At 38.4% G+C, this 25,362-nt stretch overlaps 1 protein-coding gene across 6 annotated transcripts in view; it reads right to left on the bottom strand.

The window, feature by feature from the left end:
• The window catches only part of LOC106965089 (ankyrin repeat and IBR domain-containing protein 1), a 35,869-nt gene extending 10,808 nt beyond the window's left edge, over positions 1-25,061 (bottom strand). Inside the window, exons 1-16 of one of the 6 annotated variants that reach the window (XM_015060982.1) lie at positions 24,894-25,061; positions 24,642-24,687; positions 21,526-21,821; positions 19,776-20,076; positions 17,159-17,341; positions 16,317-16,434; positions 12,974-13,182; positions 11,259-11,347; positions 10,381-10,525; positions 9,702-9,868; positions 8,980-9,068; positions 7,991-8,121; positions 3,886-4,020; positions 2,899-2,985; positions 2,298-2,364; positions 1,036-1,181 (exon numbers count right to left, since the gene is read on the bottom strand). In XM_015060982.1, the coding sequence (XP_014916468.1) occupies positions 1,036-1,181; positions 2,298-2,364; positions 2,899-2,985; positions 3,886-4,020; positions 7,991-8,121; positions 8,980-9,068; positions 9,702-9,868; positions 10,381-10,525; positions 11,259-11,347; positions 12,974-13,182; positions 16,317-16,434; positions 17,159-17,341; positions 19,776-20,076; positions 21,526-21,713 (2,055 nt within the window). In that variant the 5' untranslated portion in view covers positions 21,714-21,821; positions 24,642-24,687; positions 24,894-25,061. Of the gene's footprint in view, positions 1-1,035; positions 1,182-2,297; positions 2,365-2,898; positions 2,986-3,885; positions 4,021-7,990; positions 8,122-8,979; positions 9,069-9,701; positions 9,869-10,380; positions 10,526-11,258; positions 11,348-12,973; positions 13,183-16,316; positions 16,435-17,158; positions 17,342-19,775; positions 20,077-21,525; positions 21,822-21,892; positions 22,002-24,641; positions 24,688-24,893 lie in introns of those variants that run through there. The other 5 variants (XM_015060983.1, XM_015060986.1, XM_015060985.1 and 2 more) reach the window with 5 other exon arrangements.
• Positions 25,062-25,362: the final 301 nt, after the last annotated feature.

The raw sequence follows: 25,362 nt of genomic DNA, 5'->3' as shown, positions 1-25,362 counted from the left end.
GTAAACGTGTTTTTGCTAAGCAAAGAAAACTAAAACTGAAAATTTTTCAGTACCAGCAAAGTACTCAAAAATTAATTCAAAGCCAGCAGAGAAATGTAGGAAGCTAATTAAAATGTAAAACTTTATACTGTAGTTATCTGTCTCTGACACTGAAAAATGTCTCCAACTGATTCAGGTTGCAAGACAGCAAGACCTTCCCCAGATTTGAGGAAGGCTGGAGAACAATGAAGGTTTTCCGTTTTGTTTTTATGACTAATCACTGTGCCATGAAACATGTTGGATTTGAAAAAGTTAGCAGTGTTTTGGAAAAGTCAGAGTGAAGGTGGAAATCAACATTTTTTTTTTTTACAATAAACACAGAGACCTCTGTTTTACCAACACTTGCTGAATTAAGATGCAAAAGTTTAAAATGTTATATTTGTAATAATTTTGTATTTATTTTTTAAAACATTATTAAAATCCTGTTTTACAGAATCACTGATTCTGATTTTTAAAAAATAAGAGAAAACAAGAGAATAGCTAGAACAAGGGTTTTGAAGTTGCTATAGCAGCTTCAAAACTCCCAAAGAAAACAAAAATATATACCGTCACATTTAAGTTGGTATTTAAAATTTATTAATCTTAGCACTGTTGCAAACTAACTAGTTTGTCAGGAGTTTCACTGCTTAACCTTGTTCCCTGCCATCGCTCTATTCCAATGCTACAATTGACACATCAGATGGTGGCGGTGTAGAAACATTCTTCTGCCGACCATTTAATATCCAACATGCCTTAAGATCAAAACCTCTTCAGACCTATAAAAGAATCAGATATTTGTAGTACAAATAGTCAAATTGCAATACTTTAGAGAAGCCCATTCTGTGTCGGTACTGGTATTCATACATCCAATAACAAAAAGATAAGATGTGCTGGTTTAACGGTGGTATGTGGGGAAGATCATGAGCTATAAATCTTTAGCCCCCCATCTGTATTGGCCCATGTAAGACAGACTTGCTGTGGAAGTTGGCATTTCTTTTCAATAAGATGCTCTGAAACCTGCATAAGCTCGTAGATCTCCTTCTTTGTGCTTTTGGGCTCTAGAAAGAACCCATAAGGATAAGAGCACTTTAGGATGCGGCGGGTCTTCAGCAGCTCTAGGACCGCATCTTCGATGAACGTAGTATCAGGGGGGCCTCCTTCCCCTACGCAAGACAAGTAGGAAGAGTCAGAAAACACAATTTAGCACAGCCTTTTAATCCCATCTACATTATTTCACTTTAGTCTTAGAAACCCGAGAAACAAAGCACCTATAGAAAATCAATTCCAGGTTTTGTCCTTTTAAGTTACAGATGTGGTGTCAAGAGGTGCACTGCCCTTTATGTGTTATGAATTTTAATTCTCTTGCATTACGCCGACACTAATTGTCTAATCTGAATACATTTCTTTCCCGAGAGGGCTCTGTAAGGAAAAAACTCTACATTTTACATTACAAAAACAGAGAAAAATGCAAGGAGGCACAGTCTTTTATTGGAGTTTAGAATTCAAACCTTTATCCATACAATAAACTAATTAGTAAATATGATGACTGGAGATGGTATCTCCAATTATCTGGGGGGGTGACTCTGAGGACGACATGATTTCATGCAACAGATTATAATAAAACTAAATTGCTTTGTATTAGAACAAAACCTACCTTTGCTAAACAGAAGCATTTTTTAAGAGATTTCAGTTAAAATGTGCCTTGATGATTTCTAGAAACTGTGCTCAACTTATATTCCATATCTGAAATAAAAATGTTTGTCTTTTAGTTAATTGAGCAAATGTCACGGCTCAGTGGTAAAGTTTGACGCATTCAGTGGTGCTCACAGGGAATTTGGGTGCAATTATCTGCAAAGTAAATATAAGCAAACAGTGAAATAGTGGTAATAAGCATCAGTCATTGCATCATTGGACTCTTCTTAATATGCAGCAGATGATATTTTGAGCTTTTCCTATTAACACATAGCATTGTGCAGTAAATCAGCAGGAAATGCTTCTGGCTATTTATGTTGTGTTCCATTAAGCTCTAAAGCTTGAATTTGGAAAATGGCAAAGGTCAAGTTAAGAAATCATAAATTCCAGCTCTGTACTTTTCAAACCTGTGCAGAAGCCCAGTATAGCCTGCTAAATATTGCAAATGTACCTAATTAAGTGACTTTCCTAGGTATTTTTACTCTCATGTCCCACAGTTTACAAATGTTTAATGCCAAAGATGGCGACAAATTTGCAGATAAATGTGTAATAAAAATTCACACTGTCATGGCAGACTGAACACTCACTTCCACTGAGGGCTCGACTGAGCTGCTCCATCTTCTCTTTGGCCGTTTTTAACAGGCGCTGCTCGAGCTACGAGGAAGCCACAAGGTTGAATTGTTGCATTTAAACAGCATTGGGAACATTGCCTCACAAACAATGAACAGAGACAAAGTTAAACAGAGCAGTGCAGAGAAGAGATGGCTTCTGTAATAAGATTGATTTATAGACTTGATACGCCAATCAGCCATAAAATGACAACCAGCCACTGTTTCCTGAAAAGTTCCTTTGTCTTTATGCTTTTAGGACGATAAAGAAAAGCTTCTACTGAAACATTTATTACAATGACCTGTGTACACTGATTGTTAACATGGTGTCAGATGTTAAATACCAAGGTTGCAGTTGTAAAAAAAAAAAAAAAAACAGTTAATTACTTCAGCTGTTACTTAATATCATTGCACATTATAACATTACAGCTGGATCATACAAAAAGGTTCAACCTTTGTAGATTAGGACTTCAGAATGAGTGCTTGTCTGTCTGCGAGATAAGTTTCCCCCAAGGTTTCTTGGCCTGCACGCCTGTCAGTATGATATGCAAATGAAACAACAGAGGGAGGCAAAGTTTACCTGATAGCTGTGCTCATGGTTCTTGAAGCGTGTGTAGTAGTGCATAAAACGATCAAGTTCCTGAAAGCTCTTGTGCTTCTTCTCTGCCTGCAAAACCGTGACGAGACAGTCACAGTCAATAAACTCCTGAACATGTTGTTCTCCCTAACAGACAAAGTGTTAATACCCTGCATCCGAGGAGTCAAAGGAAGCCGTGCCAAAGGTGAAATCTGTACTGATGATTGGGAGGAATGCAAACTGAGACTAAGAATGAGCTTCTTTTCACCTGTGAGCAGGAGACTTTGTGACAGGAAACGTGTGTCATTTGTGTTTTCAATGACTTTCCGCTCATACTATTAAGCAAAAAAGAAGAAGCACTCCTTTAAATTTGTTGATGAAGTATTGGATGATTAAATCAACAGGTCTAAAAGCTGCCCTTGACTACTACCCCTTAATGAATAAAATATGTGGTTCATGTGGTTTACTACATATGTGTTTCTGTTTCATAAATAAGAGGATTAAGAAAAACCCTGCCAGTGCATTACAATTACCTTATTGTCAATATAATTCAACAAAAACACTGCCTTTGCTGGCATAGTTTATTGAGTGCTTTGAGAAAATGTATGAACAATATCAACTGCACATATATTTGCCTTCTCATAATCCCCTTTCTAGTTCTTTTTACCATAACAATGCAAGCAGTACCTCCTCTTCATTTTTTCATATGAATCAAATTAAATACTGAGTTGTTCTTCAGTTTAATGCTTTCATGAAAAAAAACTAATAAACAGAGAAGAAGCTTGGCTGCCTGCGAAATATTTATTTTACATCATCGCAACAGGGGGCTACTCAAATAACAGCTGCCGTCACGCAACCGTGTCTGCTCCCTGTTGTCACACATGGCTGTGAAATCTTATTTAAGACAGTACATCTTACTGGGATGGAATCACTGCAAATAACGTACAACTCTTATGTAACCAAATCCAATTCCAGTGTGGCTGCATGTACCTCCTCTGTCATTTCCTTCGACTGTTCCACCACCTGCTGGATGACTTCGTAACGGGTGCAGCGGTAGTAGCCGCCGGTTGACGAGCTGTGCTTCTTCCACTCCTCCAGGCAGATCCAGCAGAAGTCGTACTTACACTGGCGGAGCAGAAAAGCAATATCTCGTTTACAGCATCTGCTGCAATTAGATGCTACTCCTGAGACTAAAGAGCAAAGTAATAATATTCACTTGCCCTACCCTGTGGTAAATTAGAAACTGAGATACAGCTCAATTGATTTAACTATTGATTTTTTTTTTACCACTTTAAAACCTTGAAAATGAATTGAATTACAATCAGTTACAAATGATAAGCTAATGGAAGAGTTTATGTTAGAATGTAAAATTATTTACTTGAACTAAGCTTCTCATTTATTTGTCTTAACAGACAGAGGATAAAGGAAAAATCTATGTTTTGCATCATAACAGCAACTCTTAAGATGTCACAGTTCCTTGCAGTCTGCTGCCACCAGAAGGTACACCGACAACGTTAGCGACCAGTCCCATCGGCATTGCTGAATAACAAACGCATCAAGTGCTTGGATCTGCAGCGTGTTTGCATCTAAGTAATTTCTCTCTGTGTCACAAGTGCTTCTATGGGTGACAAGCTAGCCGACACAAAGGGCTGACATCTGTGTTGTCCTGGTAACGCTACACTTACATGACACTTCAGAAAAACCAATGCGAAAGCTAAGAAGTGGGGCGGAGGGGATGAAGAAGGGAAGGGTGGTAAATGGAAGTAAAGACACAAACAAAGAGGGTGTAAAATGGACAGACAATAGAGGAGGGGAAAAAAAAGTGCAACGAAAGAACAGAAGGAAGAAGATGGCAGTTCCTTGGCAACACTGTCTCCCATGTTTCCCAGCAGTGAGGTTAAAACAATTTTTTACGAGGTAATAACAGGTCAAGAGGCTCAGCCTCACATGGCCTTTCAGCTCGCGAAGGCAGCTCCATTTCACCAAAGTGAATAGCAAGTCTCTAGTCAGCCCCTTTAACCAGTGGAGGAAGCAACAGGACTGTCACATAGTAAAATAAGCAACATCCCGCCAGTATGACTGCAGTATGCTTCTTTTAGGGAAACGTGCAACAGTGATAGGAGGAATTGTAGTTTGGACTTATCAGGTAACATGCCATCACAATTTCCCTTCATAAAGCTAAACTTGAAACAAAAAACCTTAAAAAAGTTTAGACAAAAAACAAATCTTTAGATTTTCACCCTTTGTTAAATTTTCACAAGCTGTGTAAAGTACAAATGAAATCTAACGCTTGGTTGAAGGCCATTCTTGTTGCACAAATTAAATTGCAAAAGTAAGATGGAAAAAAAATCTTATCTGCAAAACAAAAACAGGAAAATACACAGAATCTGGCTTATAGAGGGGCCGGAGAAATCCATCAACATTTTAAACAGCTTTTATCTTTTAAACCCAATATGTTACAAAGTGAACACACTCCATCTCCTAAAAACTATAAAGTCATCTTTTAACATAAAGGCTCTTCAAATAAGTACCTACATCCCTTATGTTCTAACACTTTAAATAAAGCACATATCTTTAGCAGTATTATTATTTGGCTTGCTACATTAGTTGGCTTACTCTGTTTTCTCTGGAGTTTGCTTCTTTTAGGGAAACGGCCACAGTCTTCAGTCAGAGCTCTCTACAGATTTGTTGTATGACTGACTGCAACCGGGGATCCTTTCTGCCCACAGAATCACCATCTATGACGACTTGTTGAAGAAACTTGGCATATATAATAATTACATTATTTATTCCAAAGGGAAATTAAAAGTATTTCTGGACTCTTTATAATCACATATTTTACTTTTTACCATGCTGTCATGTTGTGTTTTTGTTAAAAACAAGTCTCTCTGAAAATGAGAGTCAATATCTAAATAAGATTACTGGTATAAACAGTGTAGATGCTAAAGTTGCAAACTTTGAATCTGATCAAAGCTTTGTAAACTATCCTAGCTGAGAGTTTTAAAGGAAGCAGTCTCTCCTTCACACTTGCAAGCATGTTGGCAAAAAAACCCCAAAAAACCCCCACAGACTTATTGGTTAAAGGATTTGAACATTTTGGTGAAGCTGATCCCAAAGCCTTTTTAAAAGGTGGAGGTCAGATGACTAACAGAACACGGTCCTCCTTTTAAACGGCTTGTTGTGCAGCAGAGTTTGGACTGAGTTCACTGTCCTTCAGCCTGACAACACTGAAACCTTTCAGATAAGTTCCTGAAGGTAAAACACAGCACAACTTGACAGAGTAATAAACATGTTGATTGAATATGCCTTGAAATGTGATTAAAAGCATCATCGGCTGGAACTGCATCAAAAACACCCCCAAACCATCATTTATCTTCAGCTAGATGTGTTGCCTTAGCAATAAGAATTTTTTTTTTTTTTGATCATCTGTCTGACACAAACTTTTCACCAGTTCTTCAGCCTTGACTACGTAGCAGGCTGTCGTTAGTCATTGCCAGAATGGATGGTTCTTCACTAGCCTCTTCCTGTTATATGTGAAATCGGTTTCTCCCAAGAAATATTTTCTGTGTAAGCATGTAAACCTGAAGTCCTCTTCAGGCTGTTGATTCACAGTCAGCAGGTCGCCATTTGTTATTAAGTTGAGCTGTGAGATGGGAAAGGTTAATAATTCACGTTGGTAGTTTTAACTTCTGTGTCTCCATACTAGACGAGCCAGAACAGCACTAAGCAGAAGCTGAGCTGCAGATAGATAAGACGTGTATAAATGAAGGAAAAAAAAAAGTATGAATCACTGACTCCTTCAGATATTGCAACATTGCAGAGTTATTACTTGACTTCTCAAGAGGATCAAAGGAAATGTAGTATTCCCACATCTTGCCCCTCTGGAACATCTCAACAGTTTCAGGGATGGAGACTGTGTGTGCGAAAATGGATCAAGAGACTTCAAAAGATGTTCGACACTTCAGAATCACGACAGGTGTTCAGCAGAGTCAAAAGTATTTAGTCTGAAACTCCAAAGCTCTTTTTTATGTAAGGTTTTGTTACAGCCTTTTTTTTTTTTTTTGACACTTCCAAATGTTAAAAAAGGTAAATAATTAGCTCCATAAGATTAAATAAACCTTCTCATGTCTTGAGCACATTGTTTGGAAATAATCATATAATTGAAAAACAGCGTAAACTCTGAAAAATGTACCTGGATGGTTTAAATAAAACATCAAAGCAAAAATTAAATGAATTGGTATCGAACAATAATCCACTTAGAGCTTAAAGGGATCCTAAATTTGCAAAAATAGGAAGAAGTGTGTCAGCATATGAGGTGTCAAATTGCTTTAGTGGTAGCTTATAAATTATCTATTCAGACCAAGTTGTTTTCTAAATATAATCTTAAGATTTTGGAGATTTACATCCGCTCATTATCTGCTTCATCAGGTTTAGTTATTTATAATGTTCTTTTTTCAGTTTGAGTTGATAACAAAATACACAATTCTGCAAAATCTTGCAATGACTATATCAGATCTTCATTATCTTCTTCCTTCCCCATCTCATCTGTGTTTCCTACACTGTGTGACCTTTAGCATTTTGAACAATGTCATGTCTATTTGGTGTGCGCGTCTACTATCGTGAAACACCAACTGGTTAAATGTTACATTAGCCTTCAAAATGCAAGTTCGTAACAGTTGGTACATATTAGGCGACATATCGCAGATGCACTCCAGTCATTTGCAATATGAATATTGGACCTACTGATATTGTCAAGATGACATATTTGCAATTTACTGCACAACCTTAAGTCAATGAATTTTAAAAACAGGAATTAAATGCACATAATAATATAATCCAGTTTTGATATTTGTTAGGTTGGAACGTATCAAATTGCTTTCAAATTTTCTAAAGCAGTCATGCCAAGATGAAATTATGAATAGTTTCTGTTTGATCCCTTAATTGTGGCCATGTATAAATAAGAAAAAAGAACACATTATAAAGAACTTCTTAGATACTTGTAAAACTCAAAAAGAAAACTAAACTCAATGCCCAGTAGATGCTGTTTTATGTCACATTGGTAAGAAGTTTGTCGACACCATCTTTTGTAGCGTACCTTAGCACACTGCATGTGATTGCAGCCCTCATTTTTCTGTATTGGAGACTTGCAGGTGGGGCAGGGTTTAGAATTGGAGAGCAACCATAAACAATTCGCTGCATCCTCATAAGCTTCACTTACGCCAGCCACTGCAACAGGAGTGGGGGAGAGGAGGAGTAAACACAACAAATAAAAACGTAATGAGATCAAATGAGAATGACTATTACACCAGCATCAATACAAACTACTACGCTGAATGGGAACTTGCCCTGCCTGAGCAATGTGTGCTGCTCAGGTATTTCACAGACATCTCCCAGGACGCCGATGCACCCACTCTCAACACGTACACACATTTGAACAGTGTAATTGGCCATTAACAAAGCATCTCTGATCTGTCATTTGAAATGCCAGCATGAAAGAGAATCAGGGGAAATCGAACAGGAGATGGCACCAAAACAAAATAATTGCCATTATTTTTCTCCCGTCACATCAACAAAACTGGCACTCAGGAGCAACTTGGGTCATCTTAAATCATCTATTACATTGCTTACAGTCCAATTACTGCTCTTTGACATTGCAACAATTTTCCAATACATGGGTTAATCTTTTTAATTTATAATTTGTCACGAAAATGGTGCAATTTAATTTGTTTACCAAATTGCTTGTAATTACTATGAAGAAGTACCAGGCAATTTATTCCCAAATCTATCACTATTCCGCAGAAAAATAAACAAACTAAGCGATAACACACCAACTATTCTGTAATAATAATGTACTACCCAGTAATCTAATAGGGTTCCCAGAACAGAAATTAATTGGAGACAAGCAAAAAACATATTAATAGACTATGCACACTCCGTAGTCCTGTGTACAACCATTTCGAATTTAGTAAGAGAACAAATTACCCACATGTGATTTTGTCAGAATTGTGTATGAGCTGTTAAAACTGAAACAACGCAACACGCCTGGAAACTAATGGAAATACAAAAACAGCTACAAATACTCACATTCTTCAGGTTTCATTTCAGTGACCTTCTGAAGCCACAGCTTCCATGTGTCACAGTCACAGGGTTCATGTGCCTCTCCTCGACATTCCCTAATAAAGTACATATAAATGTAAAGTAGGAAGAGCACGGTTTACATTCTGAATAAACATGAAGAAAGTCTAAAACAAGGCACTCAAACAAGAAAGGTCTTAAAAAAAATGTTGAAAAAGTCTTGATTCACCTTCAGACGGCTAAATCTGCATTTCATCTCTACACCCTCCTTGTTATGGAAATTGCTAAAGCTGAACCCATGTTAGATCCGTTTCCCCTAACAAATGCTGTGTCAATTAAACTCCTGAGGGTACCCACCAGCCACTTTCAAGAACGCTATAATGAAGTGAGGTGCACTAAGCTATTATCATTGTAAGTAGGTGGGATTAATCATGGTGGGCTAGAGGTTAGACCAGTGGGCAAGAAGGTAAATACAAGGGCAGTGATGAATATGAAAAACAGAACCAACTCCAAACTTTCAAAAAGAATTAGCAACTAATGAGCTTATCTTAAGGTTTTCTTTAGTTCACAGAGAGCCATCTTCTCCACAAGAGAAAAACAAAACAAGTGTTCTTAAAACAGAAAACAAACTTTTCTTTCACCAGTATTATATCTCAGCTAATTTTGAAAAGCCAAAACTGCCAATTTTATGAGCAGCATAAACCTAAAGCAGCACTATTCATCTTACTGACCAGCAGAAGAGGTGGCCCTTGCCGCAGTCTACTGCCGGGGCCCGAAGCAGGGGAAAGCTTAGAGGGTCTGCGTTGGAGGTTCCAGGGGCCTGAGCGTTTAGTCGTACTGCTCTCTCACATCCTGCAACAGGACACCAGTGTATCACTGGATTGTTTTCCACAAACGCCTTCAAAAAGGGAGAAAGAAAAGAAGATTTAAATTAGTCAGCAGTTCAACAAAACATTGGTGGTTTAGCTGATGGGGTTAATGAGAATGAAACGACTGTACCAGCTTACAGATTAAAACAGACTCTGAAATGTGAAAGGCTGCCATATTTCAGGAGCACAAAGTCGTAATCTTGGTCTATGAATGACTTTATCACTAATGAAGAGATTTCTCGTTTATTCTGTGTTGTATAGAAGATCTTAGCCTTTTTTAATTAAGGACAGAGGTATTGATTCAAATACACATGTTGACAGGTGAGGACAGAGTTATTGTTTATTTGTGAGAGCTACTTCTTAAGAAATATATATAAAAGCTCGTTTCTGAGAAGAAACACTTATCTCTAGAAATCAATGTGGAAGTACAAATACAGTCTCAAACTAACAACAGTTTCCAAGATTTTGACCTGAACTCTGAGGTTTTCTCCTCAGAGTTCATCTGCATGAATAACAGAGATGCTTATTAAACTAAATGCACCTTTATGTCAAACTGCAGGTATCGCCTGTCCATCTCTCTGGAGACCACGCTTTCGATGACTTCTACTGGCACCAGCTGATAACAATCATAGGCTGGACAGAAAATGTTGTGCGCTTCTCCCTCTTGGATCTTTAGATTGAGAAACCTTTCAAAAGGACACAGGTTTTACAGACATCAATGATTTATGAATGTAAACACTAATGAAAACTTCACTGGTATCATAACTTCAACAAAATTTCCCCTTCAATTTTTTAAGATTGACATTTTAATTTAAAGCCTCAAAACAAATTTTGACACAAATGCAATTTCTCCATATATTTTGTAATATATGAAGAACCAGAAGACGGAGGAGCAAAACTAGGCTTCACCCTTCGGAGTTTACATTGAGCTCATAAGAAATGCTTAACCTTTGTGATGAAACTCATAAATGAGAAAAAAATATCTGAAGTATTTTTGCATCTTTATATTTTATTTGATTTTTTTTTTATCAAATAAAAATGAATATTTATCCTGAAAAAGCATCCATAGAAACACTGCAGTTCGTAGCAGGATTTTCCCTCTTATGCTGCTCTGCAACAGTAGACCAGATTAAACAAGGTGATTTAGAATAAATGAACCACCGACTAATGCTTCATTATTATTGGCATGTTATAATTAACATACTCATTTCACCAAAATAATTACTGTTAATTAAAGTACAAAGAAAACTGTAGTGTTCCCTTGATTAATGCATGTGCAGGTTGTTTTTCCTTCCACCGTTCTCTTCCTGTCTGATACCACAGAACAGGCTTTTATTTATCCATGTCAGCCTTGACATTGGTGTTTGTAGGAGACCCACACTTGAAGCAAATCCAGATTTTTGGATTTCTGTTACTTACCCTTCCCAGCATGCTCTGCAGAAATCATGGCCACAGGACATGTCAACAGGTTCCTCAAAGAAGGAGATGGAAGACATGCAGATACCACACTGAGAGACAAAACATTAAGATAGAAAGATGACTACAAGTTCACAATGAAACTTCAAAGTCTTAGCATAGAATACATGCACCGGCTTGTCATTATGTTTGATTTGGGTTTTTTGTTTCGTTTGGAGTGTTTTATTCAAGCCTAAACACTAAGAGTATTCTTTCTGAGAAAATGTTCCAAAAATATTTAGATGTGTAAATAGACTTCATTATCCTCTGGAATATAAACGGACGGGAAAGCGGTGACTAATCAGACGTGTCCGTGGGTGCGAGTCCATACGATAACAAAGGTCGGTTTATGAAGGATAACTGCTAAGATTACGACCTCTCAAAATCGACAGGGATCACAGATGACCGTTCTGTTAGCAGACGTATTTTCTCACACCCACGAAAAAAACAAACGGGGCCAGGCAGACAGGAGCTGTTATACTGGAGGACTGCCCCACACAAAAAGACAAAGAGGAGGCAGTGTAGTTCAACAATGAAACTATTGATTTAGGCTGGAGAACATGATAAAAATCAACTTGCAGACTTAAATGAGTCCTTGAGTGCACTTGGCACAGTGCATTTACGCTCACGAAGAGCCAAGAGTGCAGACAGTGTGAGTCAAATGGAACAATTACTCACCAGACAATTAATAAATTACATTTGTAAGCTACAGTAATTATACACTGTGGTTCATTTTTAAGGCAAACTTGGACTGCCAATGAATGTCCCAGCCAACTACGTATAAATATATCCAGTCTCTTGATTTATAGTAACACTCTAAACTTTAAATTCCCACAGCTATCAATTTTAACTGTAGCATAAGGCAGCCTTTCATCACCTTTATCTTTATATCATAAGCACAGACGTCTTGGTCATTCATCAATAAGAACCCAAATCTTGCCTTTTTAACATTTTCCGGAAAGCATGTCAATATTTACTCGATTCTCAACTTGTTTAAACCAAAATCAACAAAACTGTTTTTTTTTTCTCTTGGGGAAAGACGAGGATGGGTTCTGTTAGTGTTTATTTTTGTGGGTCAGACAACTGGCAAACACACCAGTTACTACAAACAAACTAACTAATACTAACAAATAATGACTTCTAAACGAATGTAGATGTGCGAGAGCTAATACGATCGACTGGGAAAAAATAATGTGTTTGGAAACATGCAGACTTCATCCAAAATCAGCCAGATGTTACACTGAGGCTAGTATGCTCAGGGCCATTTGTCAAACTGGTCGGCAAAGCCTTATGCTCTCTCCGGACTGCCATTTTTGCATTTCACATCTCCACTCAATCTACAGCTGATTTTATCTGAATTAAAATAAGAAGAAAAAATACCAAACAACCTTCTTTTCAACACCCTTCTTTGAAGCAAGTGCAAGTCAACTTATTCTCCAGATTTTGTTTTGGAACAAATCCTTACTCATCCCCATGGAGTCTGCTGATGACGGACATAGAGAACTACTTCAAGAGGAAAGGTAACGGAAGTCTCCATAAGCACTGCAATGCATTTATATCACAGTGCGTACTGAAGAGAAACCTTATTCCAACCTGAATGTTCTGTATTAAATGGATCAGCGCCACACAAACGTCTAAACTGGGAGAAAAAGGAAAAAAAAACATTGCAAATTTCTCACCAGAGAGGAATCGTCATCCACCGCTAAGAGGCTGATTTGGTCTGGGGAAGTGACGGAGGAGCGGGTGGTGCGAGGTGTCCGGGGCGACGGCAGTGTGTCCCAAGTGTTGTAGCCACTAGGGGGTGGGTTGGGCATCTGCACCCCTGATCGTTGGCAGCATTCCTCGGCGTTACTCATCCAGGCTTCCAGAAGCTTCTCTCGGTCCCAGTCTGACAAAAACATGGAGATGAACTCATCAGGCTTTTTTCCTTTCGGTTCTGACCTCCCAATTCAGACTTTTACAATTAATTTTTCTCATTCTGAAGGCAGCAACACACAAGAGAAAAACTGAGGGCCCTTTGTTGCTGTGGTAGTTTTTAATCCAACTGACCATACATTTATTCATCAAGGGTATCCAAGTACAGGCTGATGGTCGCAGCATTTACAGATCAAAAATGGATTCAAAAAATGACGCATTTAATATAATGAAAAATGTTCCAATTTTTTCAGCATTTTACCTACCCATCACAAATTACAGTTGGTTAAGGGAAAAGTGTCAGGATTCATGTTTCTTTAAAAAACAAGCAAGTAAAGTAAGCAAGAGAAGAATTAAGAGTATAAATGATTTTAAGCTTTAATAAGTAATTGTAAGGACAGCCAAAACAAAGAGATGTAGATCCATAAATAAATAAATCCAAAATTCTTCGCAATTACATCATTTTCTACAAATAAAATGGCCATAATGAAGTAGAACAAGATTACAGAAGAAGTGTTTTGAAAAATGTTACAATGCAAAAAAAACCTAAATTGGGTTGACCCAGTAAAAACAAATCGGTTTCATGAAGAGGTTTGCATTTTATTCATAAGAAAGTCATTTTAAGACATTCATTTAAGCCCATTTGCTAGGGCAATGCTAAATTACAGTTGACATAATTTTGGGTTCAATAGACAGAAACTTGCTGCCACCTGGTTTTGTGTTTTAGAACAGCTCCCCAACTTACATAAACCAATTTGAGAGACTCTGAGGATAAACTGGGAGTGACTTGCAGACCGTGCCTCAGTCCAAATATTCTCCCCTCTTAAAATAAGGAACATGACCGGGTCAACTGCAATTAGGACGCTATCAGCCTCGAGACACGCTTCAGCAGCAATCAAATGCCTCCGACTCCAAATGGCCTCATTTAGATAATGAATGTCGCAACAATCCCCCCATTTCCATTCAATTAAAACCAATCAGTGAGCATAACCCTATCTTCCTGCCTTCAGCTATTAAATACGAGTCTGAAATTAAAAGTTTTGTTTCACATTTAGAAAATGTGAATTATTAGAAGCACAGAAAGACTGACAAGCAGGCAAGCAGCAGGAAACATGATAAGTCAACTAAAAAGGCTGATAATGAAACAGAAGTCAGTAAAGTGTGGGAATCTGTGAAAGTTTCCAAAAGCGGCGGACGATAAGCCGTTCTTTTAGACGTTAACGAAAATCCTGAAGCGTTTCATCCTCTTCCGACCGCCAGGCGGTATTCCCATGACATAGGCGAGTAAATATAGCACTGCTTGATTTCCTCTAAGCTCCCACAGGCATGTCCTAGCGTCTGCAGCTCAACAGACAGCTACTGCATTTAAACCAGGTTCAATTAAAAAAAAAAAAAGACAGTTTTGAAAAGTTTCAAATCCAATAATGTTTTAAACATTACAAGCTTTTTAGAAGTTGTACCAAATGGCAGATGTTAAGTGAATCCACTTTGAGAATTGGTGTCTAAAGGCTGCAAACTAAATCTCAGCTCTAACACACCGACTCAGTAGTTAGTCCAAATCGACTTGATAAGGGAATCAGTGAACTAGTTCACACAGAGATTCTGACAAAAAAAATCCAAATGTTTTGAAAATCCTCCCTTTCTTTGTAATTATGTAAAAGTAGGATAATTTAGTTGGAAACATACCTTAGAAAATATGAGTACATTAATATTCAAGAAATTACAATATGAGGTTTGTGCATTTTGAAAATAACTTTTAAACATATCTAAATTAAACATACTTCTCATTAAGTCCATATATCTGTACTGATATATGGTTTTATTGATGTGATATAATATTTTCATCTTAAATGTTGTGTTGTCATCATCTGTAAGCAAGAAACAAATGCTGTCTTTCTAACTGATCTCCATTCAGTGAATGGAGTTACTGAAATTAATGAACTTTTCAATAATATTCTAATCAATAATATTCAAATTAATGTCAGTCTGTAGATAATGACATTACCACAAATGTATCTAATTAAGATTAAGAAATTTAGAAACAAACAATAAATCATACATTTTGACCAATATTTCCCAAACCTCTAAGACTTTCAGAAAGTCAGGTGCTGCTTGAATACATTTGTAATCTGCAATGAAGTTTTTTTTCACAAATCTATTAAAAACAAACATTTAAATGTTTCTGGCCAGAGTTTGCTTAGCAAGGGTTGGGTTGTTATTGAAAACAATCTGACTACAGTAAGGAGCATCAGATGTTGCAATCTTGCTGCTACTATGTTGTCATGAGAGTGTGCAGGTTGCTCTCAGGGATTCAAATAATTCTGCTTTGTATCAAACAGTGCAGATAGTTTACATAGGGTCATACACCAACATGTTATGTGAACCAGATTTTTTTAACAAGCAAAATAAAAATATCCACCTTGAGCAGGATTTTTTCAGAGTTAAACATTTGAGTCAGAGATCGATTGATGTCGTTTTTCTGATCGGCATTTTTGTTGAAGAACTGAAAAATAGGCTGGAGGCGGGAAACAAGCGATAGTTACTGCAGCTGAGCAAAGACTTCAACTTAGGAACATCACTCTACAGTGTAAAAGTTGTTGCTGAAAGTAGAAAAGTGTTTTTTCAGTATTAGTGACTGGTTTAAAATGACGTTAGAGTATGAGAAACGATATGAAGTTGACAGGAAGAACTAGAGGGATGACCACTGCAACAGAGAGAACTTCAGGGGGTAACAGGAAGGCTCAACCCAGAGTTGGTCTGTTCTTATCTTTTTGAGAATTCAGCCTATGTCATGGAGCAGGAATGCTTAGAAGATCCCTAAATTAAGATAGGATTCTACATAAATACTCAGAGACAAATAGTAAAATTCTGTCTTATTGCAAACCTTCACAAAGGCAACTTCTCTCAAATATGCATAGTGTGACACACGTTTGCTCCTTACGTACCAATTTAACCGAATACAAGCTCATGTTCAATAAAATATCCTTATTTTTGTAGTTTAGACATGCAATTTATTTACATATATAAGCTACTTGTTCAGATCCATTGCTCCATGAATGTAAAGGACAGAGATCTCAGATATGTGCCAGTGTTTGTGTCTCACTGTACCATGGGCACGTAGAAAAGCTTCTGCAGTGAAGAGAGGGGCTTGCAGCATGTCCGCTGTCTCCACTATCAGCATGTCCTTCAGCCTCCGCAGGTCCTGAGGCCGCAGGCCCTCATACAACTGAAAAGGAAAAAAAGGCCAGAGACAAGAGAAGAATTACCAAGTTTACAGATAGGAAGGGAAAGGATAGATGCTGAAGGTGGTTAGAAGGTTAAAACAGCAAATTTGACTGCAGCCAAATAAAAACCAAGAGAGTTAGTCTGATAATGGGTGACAAAAGCAGATGACAATGCAGATGAAAGTTCCACGAAAATGCTGATGAAAAGAGAACAGAGCAGTCTCTGTAAATGATTACAGGGACATGACTTAGTCATGTACATTGACACAATAAAAGACAAGATACAGATCACAAACTTTAGCGCAGATTAATTTATGTCAATTTGTCTAGACAAGGCATCTCATACAGAAATATGGCAGCAATTCCTTTTTTTAGTATTGGACGTTTGTCTTAACTAGCAGCAGGGTTCATGGGTGCACTAATGTAACTGAAATAATAGATAATATAAGAAAACTTTTTAAAGAAATAGTAATTTTACACCAGCAACAAACAAAGTGACACAAACTGTGTGGGTTTAGCAAGAGGAAGGTATCCAGTATGTGTTAACTTATAAAAAGAGCTGTGTCTGAGAGAGCAAGAGCAAAAAGCTGATACTTTTTTTTAGTGCCTTGTTATATTCTCAGCACTACAGACAAAGCTACACTAAACAATGGTCAAGGCAATGTTGTAAATCAAATCAGGCAGCGACAAACAAAATGAACCGTTTCTGAGGGTTTTATTCTGTACCTCTCTTCGATCGAGGGCTGCATACTCTGCTTCTATACCCTCCGCCTCAGGGGCCAGAGAGAAGACCATCTGCGACTCCAGGCTCAGGGCCAAATCCTTGTGGTGCTGCATCTCGGCACAGTCACATGGAGTCTCACGGTTTTCGTTCTCCACAAACAGGTCTGCTCCTCTCTGCAGCAGTAACTGAGCAAGCGACAAGAAAAGAAAAAAAATGGCTTGAATTATAGGAGATGACTGAAAACACTTAAACCACAACAAGTGATGCAAATTGTTATCACTTCACACGTCTTACACAGCATCTGTGGGAAGCTCTGCGTCTGCACTAGAACTCCTAAAACTGGGCAATCAATTCAGTTTAGTCAGGAAATTGGGATTGTTGGTTATTTGGGATCTTGACCAATCAACTGCAATCCAATCACATGTAAAATTAAATGCAATAGTATTATTTTCAGAAGGCTTTATATTACACCCTATTTTCATATATTATTCTTCCCAAGGGCCAGACTTTGGCCCTTGAAATGGTTGTATTCAGCTCCTGATAAGTCAAGAAAGGTCCAAATTTGGCCAACAAAGCAGAAAACAATTGATGACCAAAAAAAAATAAATTGTCTTGGATCTTTAACAATATATAAATTTAATAAAAATTGTGTTTATTGTCGAGCAAGTAAAACAAAAAAAAAGAAAAGAGGGGAAAAAAAATCACAATAAATACATTTTTGCATTTTTAATGTAATGAACTTTGTGGAACTTTTTAAATTTTCCAGTTTTGGCCCCCAGTGCAAAACGTTTGAACACCAGTAGATGACAGAAAGTTACTTTAACTCAAAGCCCATCCCAAATGTCCCCATGACATATAAATTTAGGTATGCAAAAAGCTTCTGGGATTGTAAGTGGTGAAATGATCAGCACTTATAACACAAACAGATCTTTTGTGATTAAGGTTAGATTAATTAAGCACCAAAGGTTTTTGGTGATTCTACAAAACAATCATACGTATGAAATAAATGCAGTTTTCCAAAGTGCCAGTACGTAGCACAGTTACATTCCCTCGAGTTTCCAGCACAATGTAGATAAGGAAAATGACAACATCCTAAGAGAAGCGCAATGCAGCTTTGCTTATCTGGTAGTTCTTTGCTTCTCGCTGATCATTTTTGGCACTAAATTCTGTGGTAAATAACGTGGTTCAGCAGTCATTCTATCAGTATGTGTTTCTTTGAGATTCCAGGCACACCTCCACATATGAGGAATGTTTTCTTTCTCTCCTCCTTTCTGCAGAACGAGTGCAGTCTCGCAACAACTCAAAGTCAAATCCGACACTTGGTGAGTGCTTTGTTTTAGTGGGAACTACAACTGGCATCGAGTCACGTAGTGCAATGTTTAACGTTAAGTCTGTCTGATTGATTTGAATTCAACTCTGTCAAGATTTTGGCCTTTGTCTTGTGAATACATATGTGATAAAACCAGAATATTACTAATTCAACCCTCCGTGTGCTGCTCTACCGCTGCATAACAAAAATAAGAACAGACGACTGCAACTTCACAACAGATGTCATCATTACAGCCCATCCAAGAGGTAGAACAAGCGGTAGAGTACTGTCCTGAAAGAAAAACACCACTCTCTTGAGTGCTGCACATATCTCCCCTGTACCACTCCTTCAGGGCAGCATCTTCGAGATACTGACAGCAGATTTGGGAGCTGATTTTCAGTCCTTTTTAGACCTAAAAATGCCCAACAAGCTCTCTCTTAATGAAAACTGCCATCTTCCAACCCAGCTGGCACCTGACTTAAAGTGGTGCCCTGCATCCATTAGCGATCCAGCTGCAGGGTTCATCTATGTGCTCCATTAAGAGTCACTCTCACTTCATCTAGTCAGAATATGTCTTTTTAAAAATTCTGCCTCCTGGTGCTCCTCTGTAAAATCTTTTTTGGTTCAGCTCAGTGGTAGTTGTGCTCAAGTCTGCTCTACTTAAGTAATTGCCAATTGCTTCTAAATCTAAATACCATAGTTGCTCCAGAATTTTACACCAAAGTAAAGTTACTAGTATGATTTATTTTTGTATTACTATATGATTTAAAAAAAAAAAAAAAGATGCCCTACTTTTCCTTCAGGCCCAGTGTTTTAAGAATTTCGTACTGATTCTGTTTCTATCCCAACAGTAAAGGCCTGTCACAGCTGTTATGGGGCTACAATTCAGACTTACACCATATGGGTAAGTAATTTTAGTATCCAAATAAACTAAAATATTGTGGCGTAAACGCACATGTGCTACTATATGCTATATACAATACAATATTCAGCTGCAATATAATTTTACAAGTACAAGTCATTCTACACGTCATTCAGATTAATTAGAAAGTGCAGTGTGTTTTTTTTATGATAAACAATAAGCTGTGCAGACATGAATAAAATGTATGTGTGCACTTGTTGTGTACAAAGAGCTGAAGGGAACTGTAGAGATAGCTTTTTTTTTTCCTTCTTTCTTGGAAGACAAATCAAAGTTACTTTTATGATGAGCAACATCAGTTAACACGATGCAATTTAACACTCAGCTCAGGTTTTTAAATTATGGTTATAGCTTGGAATATGTTGAAGACAGTACGTTTTTAAAACCTCACCTCAACTGAGGTCCTCATGCCTGAGGCGGCTGCATAGTGCAGGCAGGTGTTTTTCTTGTTGTCAGTGGCATTGATTTCAGCGCTCTCATACTCTCCATGGTCCAGCTTCGCCCCGGTCCAAGACAAGATGATCCGGAGGCATTCCGTCCGACGTTGTTCGTCCTCGTAGGGCCGCGAGATCCGTGGCTGCAGCGCACCCTCTGAGGTCAGGATCTGAGGCCCCATGCAAAGGAGGTGCAGAGATGTCTCATTGTGCACGTTGCGCTTGTTAGGATTGCCATCTTTGTCTATGAGAAACGACCTAGAAGATAAAGGGAAATATGAACAAAGAACGTCAGTGGCTTAGCTCTGGTTTGGTATTTGGTCAATAAGCGCAGGGTTTCCTCCACATGTAATCGATCGTGGCGCACCGCCACAGCAAAACAAAAGCTGCCACACCCAGAATTAAATTGTTTTTTTTATGTAAATATCATGAAACTTTAAAGTTTACTTTATTTTGAAAAACCAACACCTACAGACACTGAAGTAAGGGGAGACAAAAGTCAAAAGAAATGTACCTAAGGAAGGTAGAACTGAATGCATTTTCAGTTCAAGTCGTTCAGATGTTTAATTCATATCTCAACGACAGTAACGTAGTTAATTAATACAATCTGGCCTTTATGCGTAATGTTTCAGATACACTTTGAAAAGGCTTTATGGCTTAATGTCTGGTAATTTGTTCCATTGAGACTCATTTCTCATCCAGAAATAGTGAGGAAAGCATTGAGGTTAGATGGAGATGCTCAGGGATCTTTATTGGGATGCAGTTTCCTCAAGTTTTGAGAAATATAGAAATGATGAGTTCCCATAAAACACGGTCTTGGAGCTCTTTTTTCAATAAATGAAGAAAAATACAATGTTCCGCCAGGCTGCAAATTATGGTGTTAAGTTACTAGAGGACAGTTGTAATTTCAGTTGTACAGTGTGAATATAGTGAATAAGTGTTTTTCAGAAAACATTCAGTCTGAAATGCCCACAACTGAAACCATGTTGTTGAAAAAAAATCCTGGAGGAATCCCTGAAACCATTTGCAATTCTCAATACCCATTATCATACTCTTATTATCTAAGCCTCTCTATCTAAAACTTTTTTTGACAGCTTAGTTCACTGGTAGTAGTTCTAGATCAAGCTCTTTAAAAGTTGATGATGTGCTTGACTTCACAGAAAAATCTACTTTGATTACAAAAACATCTTTTGAAAACTATAAATGAAATTGCTTTTAGTTTAAATTAGTTTATATGGAAACTACAAAACTAAACAAATTTACAACCCTCCAATAATTTTAGTCAGGTAAAAATGCCACACAGTCAGGGCAATTTAGTTACAGAATAAAACTAATGGTCTCAGTGAGTCAACAACAAGTGAATACAAGGCTGTTAGCTTATAAGATGGAGAAGCTCTTGGAATCCAAACCTATTCCAACACAGCATGTTGCATTCCTGAGAACAGATGGCTGTACGGCAGGACAGATGGGAAAGGGACGTATAGAGACAAAACACCAACACTTTTCTCTTATAATACATTCATTTTGCACACATAATGATATGCCAGACAGCTATTCAAATAAAACAAAGGCAATTATGTCTTCATCAATCAATCCTCGCTGACTTCACCTAGTGAAAAAAAAAAAAACAAGACTGGAAATTTAAATGAACTCTGTGGGAAAAAAAACAACTTTTCATTACAATTCAACTTTTATTTGAGTTCTGACCTGAGTAGGCACATCATGGCGTGCCGGGCAGCGTAGTGCAGTGGAGTGTTGTGCTGGTAGGACTCTCCGTATGTGGCGTTGGGATCCAGAGCCTCCTTGAACTGTGGGTTGCTCTCGTAGAGCTGGCAGGCTAGCAGCTCGTCCCCGTTGATGAGAGCCTTACGGAACTTGGTCGCAGTGTTCCCCATGTCTTCGCCAGCTGTGGGTTCAAGCTCTCACCGAAGCACAGCCGCCTTTTAACTCTTCCTCAAGCTGTTCAAGTCAAATAAGCCAGCATGTTGCAAGTTCAGCATGCCCTAAAGGAGAGAACAGAAAATACTGTTGAATCCTATTGAGTCCAACAAGACCTTAATAGCTCAAAAATTACCATAAGCATACATCCTCACTGTTGCTCAAGCTACTCTGCGACCAATGCCGGTGTCAGCATCACCAGTACACTGAAATTCTGTTGATTTTTTTGCACCCCCCCCCCTTGTAGAACTGAACATAGTGAGCACAAAGCTCACACAGAGCGAAGGACAAGACTTCCTTTGGCAGCACCAGGAACTTCCGCCTCCTTGTGCCAACGCTGCCCCTCCCACAGAGGCCAGAACTCATAATAAAGCCCCATAGCTCCACATGGGGAATGACATGCGGCAAGTCAGCATTCTGCTTCCACCAGAGCACCATATGGTCATGACAGTTTGGGCACCGAGAGGCTGATATGTACACGGCATCTACCTGATGCACAAATATGCAGAGAATTGCATCATGGGTACAAGACGCATGTGCTATACATGCTTCTCCACATACAGAAAATACCATCGCCAGAAACTAGTGTTATACTGTGTGATTCCTTGTCACAACGTTTTGAATCTTTTTACTGTCAGATTACAGCCAGATTATAACCACATACTTTAGTAGATTTTATGTGACAAATCAACACAAACTAGTGCGTAAATGTCATTTAGAAGGACAATAACATATGTTCTTTAAGTATTTTTTTTTAATTTTGTATATTCAGTCCCATTTGCATCAATAACCCAAAATTTAAAAAGAAATTGCAATCAACTGTCCTCTGAAGTTACCGACGTAAATAAAGGAAAACAGAGTCCACCAATGTGAAATTCGATTTCAGATGCATTGACATGAGAAACGGCAAATCACCAATTTCTTTCCCTCCCCCACCACCAAGCAAATACAAACAGGATAAGTGTGGCTCCCCGGGGTCACAGAACTTGAACTGCAGTTTCATTTGTCTACACTTCTCATTGCTTTGGTGCCTTGTTATCAGCAGGCAGAATGCTGGCTGGAAAGGCTCGGAAATTTGTTCTGATAGAGCAAATAGAGAACTCGCGTGGAAATTACGGATGCCAGGAATGTTCATGTAAACTCTGTCCAGCATATTTCTGTCTTTGGTTGGGATGGGAGCTAAGTGGAGTTTAGGGAAAACATTTGAGATAAGTGTAAACACACACACAGAAAAAGATAAAAAAATCTCCATCAACAATAAAAATAACACTCAGTTGTTTGTCATGTGACTACTGATGACCTCACACAAGTCATGCTGCGAGTCACTCAGTTATCTGGTTACAATCTTGTGTTTTGTATTTAGGCAACAGAGGGAAAGGAGACAAGGCAAAGAAATGAGTGCATCTGCTTCACCAGTTACCTTCTTTACAGACAGAAAAACACTCCAGCCTGTGACTCAATGATCTGATTAACAAAATCTTCAGTGAGACTAACTGCTTGAATTTCAAAAGCTAATATGCACACATGGCACAAAAGGGAGTATCAGTTGGGAACTGGATTTTCAACGGAGGCATATCGCCTGTTTATTTCAGCTGCCACAATGGAGATTTAGATATCAACAGGTAACAGGAAGCTGAAGGTGCAAGAGTAAAGTTGTTCGGCTTTTTCTGTCGGAAGAGTCAATTTTTGTGTTTCATGACACATGCTGGACTGAGAAATGTTTAGGAAATATCACATTTAAGATAACGATGTACTGACTTGTACACACAGCCTGCTATTCAGAGTTTGCAATATTAACGTCGCTAAAATAAGACGTAAAAGACAGTTTAAGGACTGGGTACGTCACATTTTTCAGTGATAGGATCTCAGAAACGACCTATTAAGGGGATTGAATATGTTTATATCAGTAACAGTTGATAATCATTTAAATTGATCATAATGTGTTGTTTTATTGACTTTTTGCATCGTTCCAAACTGCATTTTTTTTTTTTTTTGCAACCAACACAACTTTGGTATGTTTTTAATCAGCCCTCTTACTGGAGTATTGGAACAAGACTTATGGGGCATGGCCCAGGTGACGGCTGGTTTGGAAAATCATGCCTATTCTGTTAATTTGCCCTCACTGGGACTCAAGTGGCATCCATCCACCACTAGCTCTCACTGAGCCTCCTGTTAAGCTGTATTTGTGGATGTGCAATACCCTGTAGGATTTTATTGTCTCTGGAGGTCAGAGCTTATCAAACTTTTAGGAAATCAGCAACAAAATCTCTGAGTGTTTAATTTCCATTACACACTTTAACTATGAATATAACTGTAACAGATTAGGTCACCTGTTTACACCAACGAAGTATGAACACGCAAAAGTAATGTGCTTACAATTGAGGACAAAAGTATGAATTGTCTAAACAGTGCTGCTGCTCTGGAGCACGTTAAGTGTCAAACGTGTCATGTGGGGACGGAGATCACACACGATCACAAGACAAAACAGTCACTCTGCAGAAACAACACGTCGAGGAGAGACAGACTTGATCATTGCATGAACAAAGAAACACACTTGAAGAGTAACTGTCCAGATGTATTACTAATTAATCCGTCTGACAATAGTTAACGACACTCCCCCAAAACAGCGCCAACCAGCCACATCTAACAGCAACTATCTAAACAGCTCGCTTTCATTACAGACATTAAATGCCAATTTGTCTGCTGAGCTTCAACTTCTCCCAGAACTCTTGATGTGGGCCTTGTACCCTCTCGTGTCGTGTGGTGTTTACCATTTTCGCTAGCTCAAACTGTCAGCGTGTTATGTTGTCATAATGAAAAACCCTCGATATTCGCCCTGTTGTGGTTACATTTCTGGTCAATAAAGACATTCGCCACTTACTGACCTTAGTCTAGTTTAGCTGCAGATCACTCCGATTGTTGCCACCACTGCTATTCATGAGAAAACACAACGAGTATCGTTAGCAATGTGGTATTCAAAACAAAAAAACCCCGTGACGCTAGCTTCTGCGTGGACGAACGTCAGTGCACGCGCTAGCTGGGAAGCTAAGGCGCTACCACCAATGCTAGCCAACTTGACGCTAACTAGAACAGTTGATAAACTCAGTAAACAGAGTGTGACAAGTACTGCGACTTACACAGATGGTACTTCTCCCTACTGGAGACCTGACTTCGTGGAGTAGCTGCAGGTCACAACCGCCCAAAGGAAGGTTCTTCTCTAACGCAATCTTTGTGTAGAAACGCCGCTCAGAGGAGAAATGTAGCCCATGCCAAGTCCCCGTTCATTTTACTGGCTGACCATCGGGTTGCCAGGTTTCAGGATAACCCGGAAACAGGCACAGAGAAGATGTATTTGAGAAGTTATGTATACGTCAAAGACTGTTACAACTGACTTTTATATAAGCATTTAATGTCATTTTGGTTCTATGGATAAGACTTAAACACATTGGAACTCTTGGTCCGTGCCAGATAATATGTTTTTTTTTTTTCTATTTTACCTAATTTGAAAGCAAAAGCAACTAAATAAGTATGGTCCAAACATTTTGATATGGGGGGGCCAAAAACGTAAAGTTGAAAACCCACCACCTCCCGTGGGATTTTGTGCTT

The sequence above is a fragment of the Poecilia latipinna genome, unplaced genomic scaffold (genome assembly GCF_001443285.1).
Source record: "Poecilia latipinna isolate Pla-1442-1.1 unplaced genomic scaffold, P_latipinna-1.0 Scaffold1763, whole genome shotgun sequence".
Classification (NCBI taxonomy): Eukaryota; Metazoa; Chordata; class Actinopteri; order Cyprinodontiformes; family Poeciliidae; genus Poecilia; species Poecilia latipinna.
The sequence above is the reverse complement of the archived record's forward strand: the minus strand, read 5'-3'. Positions and strand labels throughout refer to the sequence as shown.